The sequence below is a fragment of the Manacus vitellinus genome, unplaced genomic scaffold, assembly GCF_001715985.3.
Source record: "Manacus vitellinus isolate BGI_N305 unplaced genomic scaffold, ASM171598v3 scaffold_100_pilon, whole genome shotgun sequence".
In the NCBI taxonomy this organism is placed as follows: Eukaryota; Metazoa; Chordata; class Aves; order Passeriformes; family Pipridae; genus Manacus; species Manacus vitellinus.
In genome coordinates this window covers 410,590-422,063 of record NW_021938794.1, presented here as the reverse complement: position 1 = coordinate 422,063, position 11,474 = coordinate 410,590, and the positions used below count along the sequence as shown (strand labels likewise).

At 54.7% G+C, this 11,474-nt stretch overlaps 2 protein-coding genes across 2 annotated transcripts in view; one reads left to right on the top strand and one right to left on the bottom strand.

The window, feature by feature from the left end:
• The window catches only part of LOC108642955, a 24,869-nt gene extending 14,447 nt beyond the window's left edge, over positions 1-10,422 (bottom strand). Inside the window, exons 1-10 of the mRNA XM_029963265.1 lie at positions 8,819-10,422; positions 7,407-7,457; positions 6,722-6,791; positions 5,822-5,892; positions 5,074-5,110; positions 3,106-3,151; positions 2,180-2,296; positions 1,880-2,000; positions 1,094-1,203; positions 7-578 (exon numbers count right to left, since the gene is read on the bottom strand). Coding sequence (XP_029819125.1) covers positions 7-578; positions 1,094-1,203; positions 1,880-2,000; positions 2,180-2,296; positions 3,106-3,151; positions 5,074-5,110; positions 5,822-5,892; positions 6,722-6,791; positions 7,407-7,457; positions 8,819-9,157 — 1,534 coding nt within the window. The 5' untranslated portion in view covers positions 9,158-10,422. The remainder of the gene's footprint in view (positions 1-6; positions 579-1,093; positions 1,204-1,879; positions 2,001-2,179; positions 2,297-3,105; positions 3,152-5,073; positions 5,111-5,821; positions 5,893-6,721; positions 6,792-7,406; positions 7,458-8,818) is intronic.
• Positions 9,262-11,474, top strand: part of CCDC43 (coiled-coil domain containing 43) — an 11,893-nt gene continuing 9,680 nt past the window's right edge. The window contains exon 1 of the mRNA XM_029963264.1: positions 9,262-9,343. Within this exon, the coding sequence (XP_029819124.1) occupies positions 9,262-9,343 (82 nt within the window). The remainder of the gene's footprint in view (positions 9,344-11,474) is intronic.

Genomic DNA, 11,474 nt, shown 5'->3' with positions numbered 1-11,474 from the left:
CTGCACCCTGTGCCCCCAGCCCACCACGCACTGGGTCCTCCTGCTCCCCCCACTCCAGCCTGGGCCTCTTCCCCACCTGGCAGCTCTGGCTAGGGGACAGCAGGCGCTTCCTGGGGACAGGCAGTGCCTCTGGGGGGTGGCTCACAGACCCAGGCAATTGCTGGCCACGAGGTTCAGATGTAGGAGTAACTGCCTGTGTGACAGGAGTAGCCCCTGCACAGGATCCCCAGCCCAGGGTAGGGGCCGAGCCCAGCCCTGCACCCCCCAGCCCGGCCCCCTCCGTGGTGCCAGGGGCAGCACAGACCCCTCCCCTGAGCTCTGCTCCCCTGGGCAGCCCCACAGAGCTGTGTTCTGACAGCCCCCCTCCTTCTCTGGTATCTCTGACCCTGTCCCCAGGCAGGCAGGTGGAACATCCCTTGATCTTCAGGTCGTGATCCTGCTCCATATCCATTACCAGTTCCACAGCACCCTGCTCAGGCTGCTCCCTTTCCTTTCCCAGCTCTGTCAGCATCTCCACTCCTCCAGTACCATGTGCTTGAGGCAATAAATATTCATCTGCCAGGCAGGACTGTGGCACCCTGAGAAGAACCATCAGTTAATGCTCATCCAGGCCCAGCAACACCCTCCCCCAGTGATACGAGGCCTCTCCTGCAGCACAGGGTGTTTGCAGCCCTTGCTCAGGAGCAGGGGAGGAATTTCAGCCTGGTGAGGCTCAGCAGTAACACTGCTGCTGGCAGGGGAGATGGGCAGCACAAGGGATCTCAGCCTCCCCACAGCCCAGGGCTTGGGCACAGGGCTGCTACGGAGCTGTGGGGTGTCAGACATGGGGACAGAAGGGGTGGGTTCAGCTGCCCTTTTGTAGTTTAGGAGGCACTAGAAGTTCATGGGGAGTTCCCTGAAGCAGAAAACCCATGGAAATGCAAGAACAGCTCCCATGGTTTGTCTAAGCTTCACCTGGCAGGTCCAGGTTGGTCCTGCTGCAGCCTCTGCTCCGGCTGCCCAATTCCCTGGCACAGGGACCCCATTCCCATGAGTGTGCCATGCAGCATCCTGCTGTTTTGGGCTCTAGGAGTTACCAGACCCCCAGACTTACCTGTCTGAGCACTGCAGGAAGCTGTTGGTGATCTGTGAGATGACACGATCCACGGGGATGTACTGGGAGTCATCCCGGGCAAAGCGCTGGTGCCGGGGGCTCTGGAGGTGCTGGAGGGGGGCAGAGGCCCTTTAGCAACATTTAAAACTTTCCCAGGAGGGGAACTTGCAGTAACAGGCACTTCCCGCAGCCTGACAGACTAAAGGGCAAACTAGAGCCATTGTTTGGGAGCAGGTTTGGACCCCTTGGCCACAGTCCCCCCTGGCTGTGCGGGGGTCCCATTCCCAGACATCCCTGGAGGAGGAGGCTGTGTCCACACCCAACAGCAGCCACAGCCTCCCCAGCAGCAGGGAAGACAGAGACTCCAACAAGACTGTCTGTCAATGAAGGCTGGGCTCTGAAAGCCATGTTATTTGGCACCTTCCAGGAGATAAAAAACCCTTTTCCCAACTTTTAAATCTGCCTGTGCCCCATGACTGCCATGGAACAGGCTCCTCACCTTATGGATCAGGGAACAGGCTGATTCTTGAGGCTCTCCCAGCCCAAGAGATGAGCATGTCATGCTCCAATCTTCAAAAACAGTGTGCCCAGACCAGGTCAGAGCAGAGATATACCATGTTCCCATCTACAAGGCAGATCCTACTGGATACCACAAGGGATACAACCTGGATACAACAGTTCCTTCTGAAGGAGTTCATGGTGCTAACGGGCATGACATGATTGAGAAAAGCCACTGAGTGATCCCCATAACTTTGGCAAGGAATTGGATGCCAGGGGAACCTTTACCTTGTGCAGCTCTTCGAAGGTCTCCTGGCAGCACTCACAGAATCCCCTCCGTTTCCTGGGCACTGGGGTGGAGCGGGGGCTCTTCCCTCCGTCACTGCGCAGGGCACAGCCTCCTGCCCCCCTGGGAGGGACAGCAAAGGTCACCCTGCCCTGGCAGCACCAGCAGGGACTGTGCTGCCTCTGAACCCAGCACAGGGCTCCCTGTGCCCACATCCAGAAGGCAGCAGGTTCCCAGATCCCAGGAACCATCAGTGAGAAGGAGTTGGGTTAAAAACTTGTGCAGAAGGAGCTACATCTTACCTGGCTTGGCAGGAATTCGAGAGGCTTTTCAGAGGCTCAAATGGGCTGGAGCTTTTGGGAGCCAGGAAGTTCAGGTCGGGAAAGCTTTGGAACTGGTGATGGAAGGGCCGGAATTGCCTAAAGCAGCAGATGAGGACATCAGTCTCCTGGCAGGGACAGCCTGGTCACAGAGCTGTCCCCCCCACAGAGGGGCTCAAGGTGCTGTCCCATTTATGAAGAGACACTGCCCATTGCTCTCCTCTGGCTGTGCCAGAACTGCCCTTTCTTAAACGAGATTTCCAGTAATGGCCCTGATGGGGCATGTTCTGGGCAGGAGGCAGGTTTGCCTGCCCAGCCAAACCCCACCTTTTGCCCCGGGGCACAGCAGGGCAGCATCTCCAGCTACAGCAGCACGGGATGGTTTTGGTTCCCAGACCACATCTCTCCCCTCACACTTCAGTGCATGCAGCACATAAAACTGAACATTTGACTCTGAGCTACCCCAAGTGTTGCCTTCCGGATAATTAATTGGCCCAGTGGATACTGTTAGAGTTACAGGCTTGTCAGAAACACCACAGGATTAGGTCCCCTGTGCTGAGGGCTGTAATCAAGTTACAGGCCCTGACCTCCTGTGCTTCAATCTCCTTCCTCAATGCACAGGGCTCGAGTGGATTAAGTGACCTGACAAGGATCACACATGGAACCCGAGCAAGGAAGGAAACTGTTGTCAAGTCTCGTTTAACACCTTTTTTCCCCCTGACACATGAGCCACCTGGATTGTTTCTCCAAACTCCACCTGCCTCCCTCTAGGAGAGGGTCAGCTTCCCAGTGTGGAACAGGGTCTGCCCTGTGGGCAGAACAGTCACTGGGAATGAAACCAGTGAAGGATTCCCTCCCTGGGAGCCCCCCAGGTTTTAAGGTATGTTATTTAGAAAGGTCACATTTACCTGCTCTGGTCTTCAACCTTCAGAAAAGGGGGCTTCAGCCTTCCTCCTAGAGACAAATGTGGTTAGAAGTTTTCCTGACCCAATTCCCAATTTAGTCACTCATTTCCCAACAGAACTGGGCTACAGAGCTGAGCTCATCAGAACTTCTGACACAGGTGAATGCCAAGTGATGGCTGAGCACAGCCAAACCAGCTCTTTGGGTGATTCTTCAACAGCCCTCAGAGTGTGCAGTGGGGGGACCAAACCCCAAAGCAGCCCAACAATGGGACATGTCCAGCTTTGGAAAAGCAACCAGCCAACCCTCACACCCTTAATGCCTCCCCAGCCTTACACTGGCCCAACCCTGAGCCTTCTGACTCGAGCCCTAAGAACTGTCACATCCTCTCCTTGATGTGGCCACGGCACACGAGGGAGGAGGTCACCAGCAACAAACTGCAGCAGCAGCAGCACAGGCTCAGAGCTCTGCACCAACCTTCCCTCACCTTTTCCTCCACCCACCCTGACACAAGAGCCTGGAGCTCAAACCAGCTCAGGCCAGGATGGTGAAATCAAAGCAGTAAGAGCTGCTGGAGACAAACCAAGGTGCTGCACAGCCAAGCCTGGCACCAGAACACTATTCGAGAGCAGAATCTGGCCTTCACTCGTCCCTGAGGAGGGCAAACAGCAGCTTTGCTTCCTACAGAGGCATAAAATACATGAAGGGAGCAGAAGAGCCTCAGCAGTGCATTGAGGGAAAAGGTTTTCAGAGCCAGGCTGGGGGAAGAAGATCCCAGGTCCCTCCTGTCCCACAGGTATGTTCCTCTCATAAGTGATAACATTACTCACCTTGGAAACCTGAGTACTGATCTGGCTAAGAAACAAATAAGCCCCAAGGTGTTCCCACAGGGAGTCTGCCTGACCCTGAAACCAAGCCTCTCCTGCCTCCCTCGCTGCCTCTGAAGGGCGAGGAGGTTTGTTTTCTCATGATCCTGGCACTCAGAGCTATTTTTTCCAGAGATATTTCACCCTCCTTCCCCAGAAAGGCTGAGCCCACCTGTCCTCACCAGCAGCTCCTCAAGCCTCACCCTCCACTTGCATTAAATGTGCTGCTACGTCAGCCCAGCAGCTATTTCAGTGCTGGATCGAGTTTTTCCTGCGTAAATGCTGCCAAATGCTCAGCACTTCTGAGGGTGAGGCCGTGTTGAGGCCCCAGCTCCAGCTCAGGCGGGTGCACAGGCCCGAGCAAACAGCTCTGCTGTCACTGTGAGTCCCCAGGCCAGGCTCAGAGCGTGCCACAGCTCAGAGCCTGCAGCACAATCTGCCTTATCCAACGGCTTCTCCAGCCTTTTTTCAGCACCTTCTCCCCACCCCAAAGTGGGAAATAACCTCCCAAGTGTCACACACACAGTCCAGGTCAGAGGCTGCTCCGAGACGTTCCCGCGCGTTCGCTCTCCAGCGCGGAGTCCCACACGGCCCAGATGAGCTGACGTCAGCAGTGCCAATCTCAGCCCCACAATTGGCTCTGGGCTAATTGCAGATGAGGACCTGGTTGTTCCCCCCTCCCTCCTCCCTTTGGAAGCGTTCTCCCAGGCTCGGTGTCTCAGCAGCACATCTCAGCCCAACAGCAGTGAGTGGGCTGGAGGAACACGCTCTCCTCTGTAGGATGCATTATATTCCTCGAAACCTCCTCTGAGCTGCTGGATTCAGTGTGCAACAACACGGTTCTCAGGTGCCTCAGGATTCTGGGAGCTGGCAGAAAAGGGTTTACGGGATTTTTAAGAACACTGCCCCGAAATCAAAGGTCCTCAGCTGTGGCTGCAGCCACTCCCACTCTGACAAGGAGTAACAGAACCCCTTCAAGGCAAACTGCCATAAGAGTTGGCATATTTTGGGATTGCTGAAGCTCCAGATGGATTTCAAATTCTAAATGAGGCTTCTGCAAGCAGTTCCACATCTGAGCACAAACAGGAGCACAACTTCCAGGCCTACCTTTGTGAATTTTGGATCCAGAGGCAAAGCATTTCCCCTGGAGGAGAAAGGGACACATTTAGCATGGGAACAGCACAGGCAGAGCTGCAGTTCCTCATCCCAGAGCAGCAGCAGCCTCACCCACCACCCTAGAGTTCCTGCATCACCACCCAGAACATCTCCCCTCATTTTGTCTCCCAAGTTACCCAGACTTAGTTTAAATAGAACACACAGGCCTTGCATCCCACCCTCCCCCTGACCTCCCCAAGGCATTAAAAATCCTTGTTTATCAGCCACATCACCTTATTTTGCTTTGCTTGCGTGTGTGGCTGGTTGCTTTCCCTATTAAATCATCTCTATCTCAATCCATGAGTTCTCTCAGTTTTTCCTCTCCCAGTTCTCTCCCAATCCCACCTGGGGGGATGAGAGTGACTCTGTGGGGTCGAGTTGCCATCTGAGGTTGGAAGATGACAAACCCTTTGTCCCTTGTGAGCCAAAATCAGGATTAGCTGTGCTACAGATGTTGATAGTTATCAAACAGCTGCCTCATTCTCATCTGACTTTACCCTCAACTTTATAAAAGGAAAAATTCTCTGAATTTTGTCATCTCCCTCACCAAACAGAAGTACTAGACTGCCCAGTGCTGGATGGGATCCAGCACTTGGATCACCCTCCTGACTGGCCCATTGGCTCTGGAGGAGCTACAAGGATTGTTCAGAGCTACCCAGGGGCCGTGAGCTCACGAAATTGGCTGGAGTTAAGTTGTTACCTCCGTCTTCTGGCAGCGTTTCCTCACTCCTGAGATGGCTCCCAGCAGCTGCTGGGCATAGGACAACATTTCTGTGCAGGTGGGATGTCAAGGAGCCAGAGCTCAGCAAGGGCAGGGAGCTGTTCCCCTCTCAGCACAGTGCCCACGGCACCGGGAATGCTGAAGCCCTGGCAGAGAATCCATCCCCCACCCAGGGAACTGGCCCAAGATGAAGCCAAGAGACACTTTGAGGGACAGCCCCCCCTTTGCTCTCTGGCAGAGCTGGAGGCTGTGGGGCTCTGCAGAGAGCAGTGGCAGGGGTTTGCAGCACAGAGAGCAGCCCCGGGTCTGCCAGCCCTGCCAGGCTCTGTGGCTCAGCAGAGCTCAGGGACAGGGCAGCAGCTCCAGACAGGCTGTATGTCACTGTCACCAGACACTCAGGAACCTTTTACTCCAGACCTATTATTAGAACCAGAGTCCCACCATCTGTCTTTCCCATCACCCCCTCCCCATCCATCACGGGGACAGGGAGAGCCTTCCAGCACAGGCCCTCAAACACCAGCACTGCCTAATTAAAACCGACCAAACCCTGCCCTTATCGTGATCTGTGCTTCCAGGTTAATTAGTAAAAATGGTCTTTTTGGAGCAAATTGATGCACTGACCAAGCTATCAACATTTTCTAATATTACAGGTTCAGTACATGGGATGTACCCCATGTTTGCTGCTGACAGGGGGATGTTCTGTACACAAAATTAACTGCTGTTGGGGGGCAGACCCAGCCTCAGCCAGCACAGCATCAGCCCAGTATATTTGCTTGCAGCCTCTCCCTTCTGTTACACACTCCTGACATCACTCCTGCTCCACCTGTCTCACAGATCCCTGATTTCCAGGAGCCTTGTTCCACCCCCAGTTAAGGATACCATCCACGTGCAGGATCTGGACTCCCCACAGGCGGGCGTTGGCGAGGATGCTGCTGCCACTGCAGGTGTCCTGCACAGAGAGGGTTGGCAAAGCACAGCTCAGAGCAGGGACATGTGCAGCTCTAAATTGAGCTTAGACTTAGGGTTTTTTTTCCTGCTGCCCAACTGACAGACCACTGCAAAGCTGTTATTAAAATCAGGGCACAGCAGAAAAGGTTTGAACTCATGCTTTATCAATCCCAAATTAACAGCAGCACCTGGGGCAAATTTTTAATCCCTGTTACAGCATGAGCTTCTAAGTGGGCACTGAGATTGGTTTGGAGTGACATCAGGGAAAGGACTGCAGGGAACCTTTTGTCCCAGCTACGTGGCTTTAGTTCTTTTTAGGCTAAAAATTCATCTAACAATAATTCTCTTGTCCTGAGCGCCCAGATTGCTGGGACAGGCCTCAGAGGTTGGATGTCGCCCATCCAGGACAGATGGCACAGCTCCACGAGGAGCAGTGACAGGAGGATTACACAACATTCTGCAGGCCACAAGCAACTGCTCCGTGCCTTTCCTGGCCCCAGGATGTGCCCTGTCAGCAGGGCAGGGGCTCTGCAGGAGGGCTGGCACTGGTTCTGCACCGCTCAGCAGAGCTCTGAGCACACCCCACCTGAGGGGAGCCTGGCCACGTGCTGCTCACCTGGTTCTTCATGGCCTTCTGCAGCAGCTCCTTCCCCCGGCTCAGCAGGGCCTGGAGAGAGGAGACACAGCCCAGGTTATGGCAGTGGGAATGATTCCTGGGGACACCCCCACACTGCTGGGGAGCAGGGCCTGGCCAAGGCTCCTCTCACAGCCGGTGGGAATGAGCACTTGCAGGGAGCAAACCCGCAGAGCCCCACTGGCTCTGCACTCACAGCACCAGCCAAGGCCTGGAATTATCGACCAGCAGTGAAGGCTCCAGAGTGAGCCAAGAGGAAGCAGTGATTTAGCTTGGAAACTGCTGCTGCATCATGGAATTGTTCAGGCTGGAAAAGCCCTCTAAGGTCATCCAGTCCAACCATTCCTGCAGCACTGCCAAGGCCACCACTAACCCATGTCCCCAAGTGCCACATCCACACAGCTTTTAAATCCCTCCAGGGATGGGGACTCCACCATTGCCCTGGGCAGCCTGTTTCAAGGCCTGAAAACCCTTTCAGTGGAGAAATTTTCCCAAATATCCAGCCTGAACCTCTCCTGGCACAACTTGGGGCCATTCAGTCTTGTCCTGTCACTTATTACCTGGGAGAAGGAACTGACCCCCAGCTGGCTCCACCCTCTGTCAAGGAGTTGAACAAGTAAGATGCCCCCTGAGCCTCCTTTTCTCCAGCATGCTGGTCAGGGTTAGGAACATTCTTGCTTCCCTTCCTGGGAACAGAGTCTCACTGGCAAGCCAGTGGGCTCCCAGTTCAGCTCTTGGTGACAAGAGCTCCCCAGTTCAGCTCAAGGGGACAGTGCTGTGAGCAAGGGCAGGGACTGGGTGCAGCCCCTGAGGCTCAGGTTTCCCACTGCAGGGGTCCAGCTCCAGGCTGGCAGAGATGCCCCGGGCCTGGAGTGGGGCAGCAGCCTCTCCCCAGTCACAGCTTCCAGCAGATTCCACTTTCCAAGAGGGATGTTGGCATTTGGCCTCAAGCACTGCCCAGCAGAAAGCCCAGCTCTGACAGGGTAAACAAGATCCAGAAAAACCCCTTGCTGGAGGAGATCCCTTGTGGATCTCCTCCCAGGTTACAGAGGCCTTGCCCTGTGTCTGTGAATACACATCCACAGCCTGCAGTGGTTTTATCTGGTCAACACTTCTCTGGTTTTTCCAGCCACACCTCTGCCCTTCCCTGGGAAAGCCAGCCAAGCCCTCCATTTCCTCTGCCATTCCAGCAGATTTCCTTGATCCCAGCCCAAAGCTGTGACATGCACATTTGAGAGGAGAATGATGGCAGATAAAAGGAACACGGGTACAAATAGAACAGCCAGAGCAGGGCAAAAGACCCCAGAGCAGGACTGACTTCACCTCCCAACACTGGTTGTGTTGGGACCCCTTGGCACGAACTTGGAGGTGGCCAAAGCCTTTACAGCTCTTACAGTGTCTGGTGGCTTCTGGTGAGGTCTGGGTGGGTTCCCTCTGGAGGCAGGAGGCCCTGAGCTCGTGGCTTTGGTGTCTCTTGAAGTCGGGTTGCTCTGCTTCCCATCCCCAGTCCTGGCTCTGTCCCGTTTGGCCTCTTTGTTGCTGGACACCACGTACGTGACTTCTTTGCTGAGGAAGCTCTCGGTCACCTGCAGACACAGAACAGAGAAGCTCTGAAAGTGTCCAACTGTGAGCTGAAAGGGCCCTGCTAAACAAAACCACTGCCTCTGGTTTAACCCCCCCCACACTGAGGGGCTGCTGGAAGCACTCATGCCTACAAGCATTCCTTCCTCCATTCCACACTGCTGTCTCCCAGGAGGAGCAGACACTGTCACGCTCAGGGAGCGCAGGCCCTGGACATGCACAGCAGAGTCACCAGAACCTTCAGATCCAGACACCCATGATTGTCCACCATCACCTACTCCTCAAGCAGGGGTTTTGGAAAAAGGCAATAGCTGAGAAAAAGACCCTGGACATTGTGGGTCAGGGTGGAGGAGCTCTGTCCTCAGGAGAACAGGACATGTTTTAGCAAAATAAAGGAGAAAGTGAACAGCTGGGACAAGCAGCTCCACACAGAACAGGGCAGGAGGGAACCAGAACACACACACACAGGAGCTACCAGTCCAAGAAGAGCTGGAAACCCAGAAGTTGGGACACTAATGGTATTATAAGGCCATAATGATTTGGTTCTCAGAAGCTGAGCAGAAGGTAGACACTAACACATGGGTATGAGGCCTCCAGGAAGACAAAGATCTGGATGGGAAGTGCCAAAGGGACAGTGGAGGCTGCCCTGCAACAGTGACCCGTGTTACAGGAGCTCAATGAGGCTGGAAGCACAGAACAGAGGAAATCCCAACATCCTCGTCCAAATACCACTCCAGGGTGTCACCAGCCCCGTGCCAAGGTGAAGCTCAAGGAGCCACATGCAAGTCCAAAGCCACAAGATGCCCTTAACCGTGCTCTGAACGTCACACAGGACCTGGGCTGGGATAGTGCTGCCAAAGAGATGCTTCACAGACGGTGGCTGTGGTGGAGTTGGGTTCAGGATCTCCACAGAAGCAAGAGGAACGAGAACTCCACTCCCTGTGTGCCTCCCTTCAGACAGTGAGGTGACCCAGGATGGTGTCCGACAGGAATCAGAAGGACAAAAAAAGGCTAAAATTATTTCCAAGGGGCAGTTACATGGATAAATAACTGACTGCTGGTTCTCAGACTTGAAGACGCATAACTAGATGAGATGCTGTGAGCAGAGTGTCCCTGAGTGTGGATGGCACAGCCAGGGGAGGGCAGAGACAAACCACCAAGTTCAGGATGGTGGTGCAACCACGAAAAGGGAAAACGGTGCAAGGCACTGCACTTCCCCACGTGTCTGTGCAGCAAACCCTGGCAGCAGGTACAGCAGCAACAAGAACGAAGTGAAGATTTCACCTCCGTGTGTACATCAAAGGATTTAAATGTTGGGGTGACATGAGACAATCACCTCAGAGAGAGTAAAGAGCTTGAAAACAAATAGTAACAACTGTTAGGACCAGACTGTGCACAAGAGTAATAAAGACACAGAGCTGAACCTGATGAACAACCAGGTACAGCCCCCGTGCTCAGCCCCAGCTCAGGGACTGAGGCGATGCTACTTTGTGAAGGGTCTTGAGAGAGGATATAAGGAATTTGTGAGGAATATCAGCGGCAAGGAAGCCTGGAGGCCATGAAGGATGTCACGTGGATCCACTCAAACAACAGCTTCACAGGGAAAAGGGTCCAGATGGTTTTTCTGGGAAAGCCACGAGAAAAGCACAAGAGCCTTGGCTGGTGCTTCCCTACTTTACCCTACGCTGAATTCCATGTGGAAGTCCCGCAGCGTCCCTAAAAAATTAAGCTGCCACAGGCTGTTGTGAGCGAGGGATAGCCAGGTACCAGTTACCATGACCTGAAAGGTGTTCCCCATGTCCAGACAACCAGTTATCACTGACTGGAAGATGCTTCCATCACCAGGTAACCAGTTACCACCACCTGGGAGGTGCCCCCACGACTGGGCAACCAGCTCCCATATACTGGAAAGTGCTGCCAGGACCAAGTCACTCCTGTCTGGAAGGCACCTCCGAGGCCAAGGAACTGGTTACCACTGTCTGGAAGTTGCTCCCACGGTGGCCACCACCCCCCAGACGGTGCTGGTCAGACCAGGCAGCCCAGGAACCACCGAGAAGCTGGAGGGAGAGGTTTGCACGGAGCTGGTCCCGAGCAGGATGGTGGTACCCAGAGACCCCCGAGGGACCCTCGGGGGGCTGGAGGGCACGGGGATGGAGGAGTGTGATGGACTCAAATGTCGTTAATGTCCAGATCATAGAAAGACGTTTTGTCAAACTGCAAAGACGGGGATGGGGGGGACAGGGATGGGGGACGACCTCCCCCCACCCCGAGGGGCTCCGGCTGCCAAGGGACCGGGGAGGGGAACAACACCAAACCACCGGAAAAAGGGAAATTTTTTTTTAAAAAGAGCAGAGAGAAAGAAAAGGGGTGAGAAGGGTGGGGGGGGGCACCTCAGTCCCCAGTCACTGAGACCCTCGGGGGTCCCGGGAGCGGGGTGAGCGCATCCCGGGGACCCCCCACCCCCTCCCC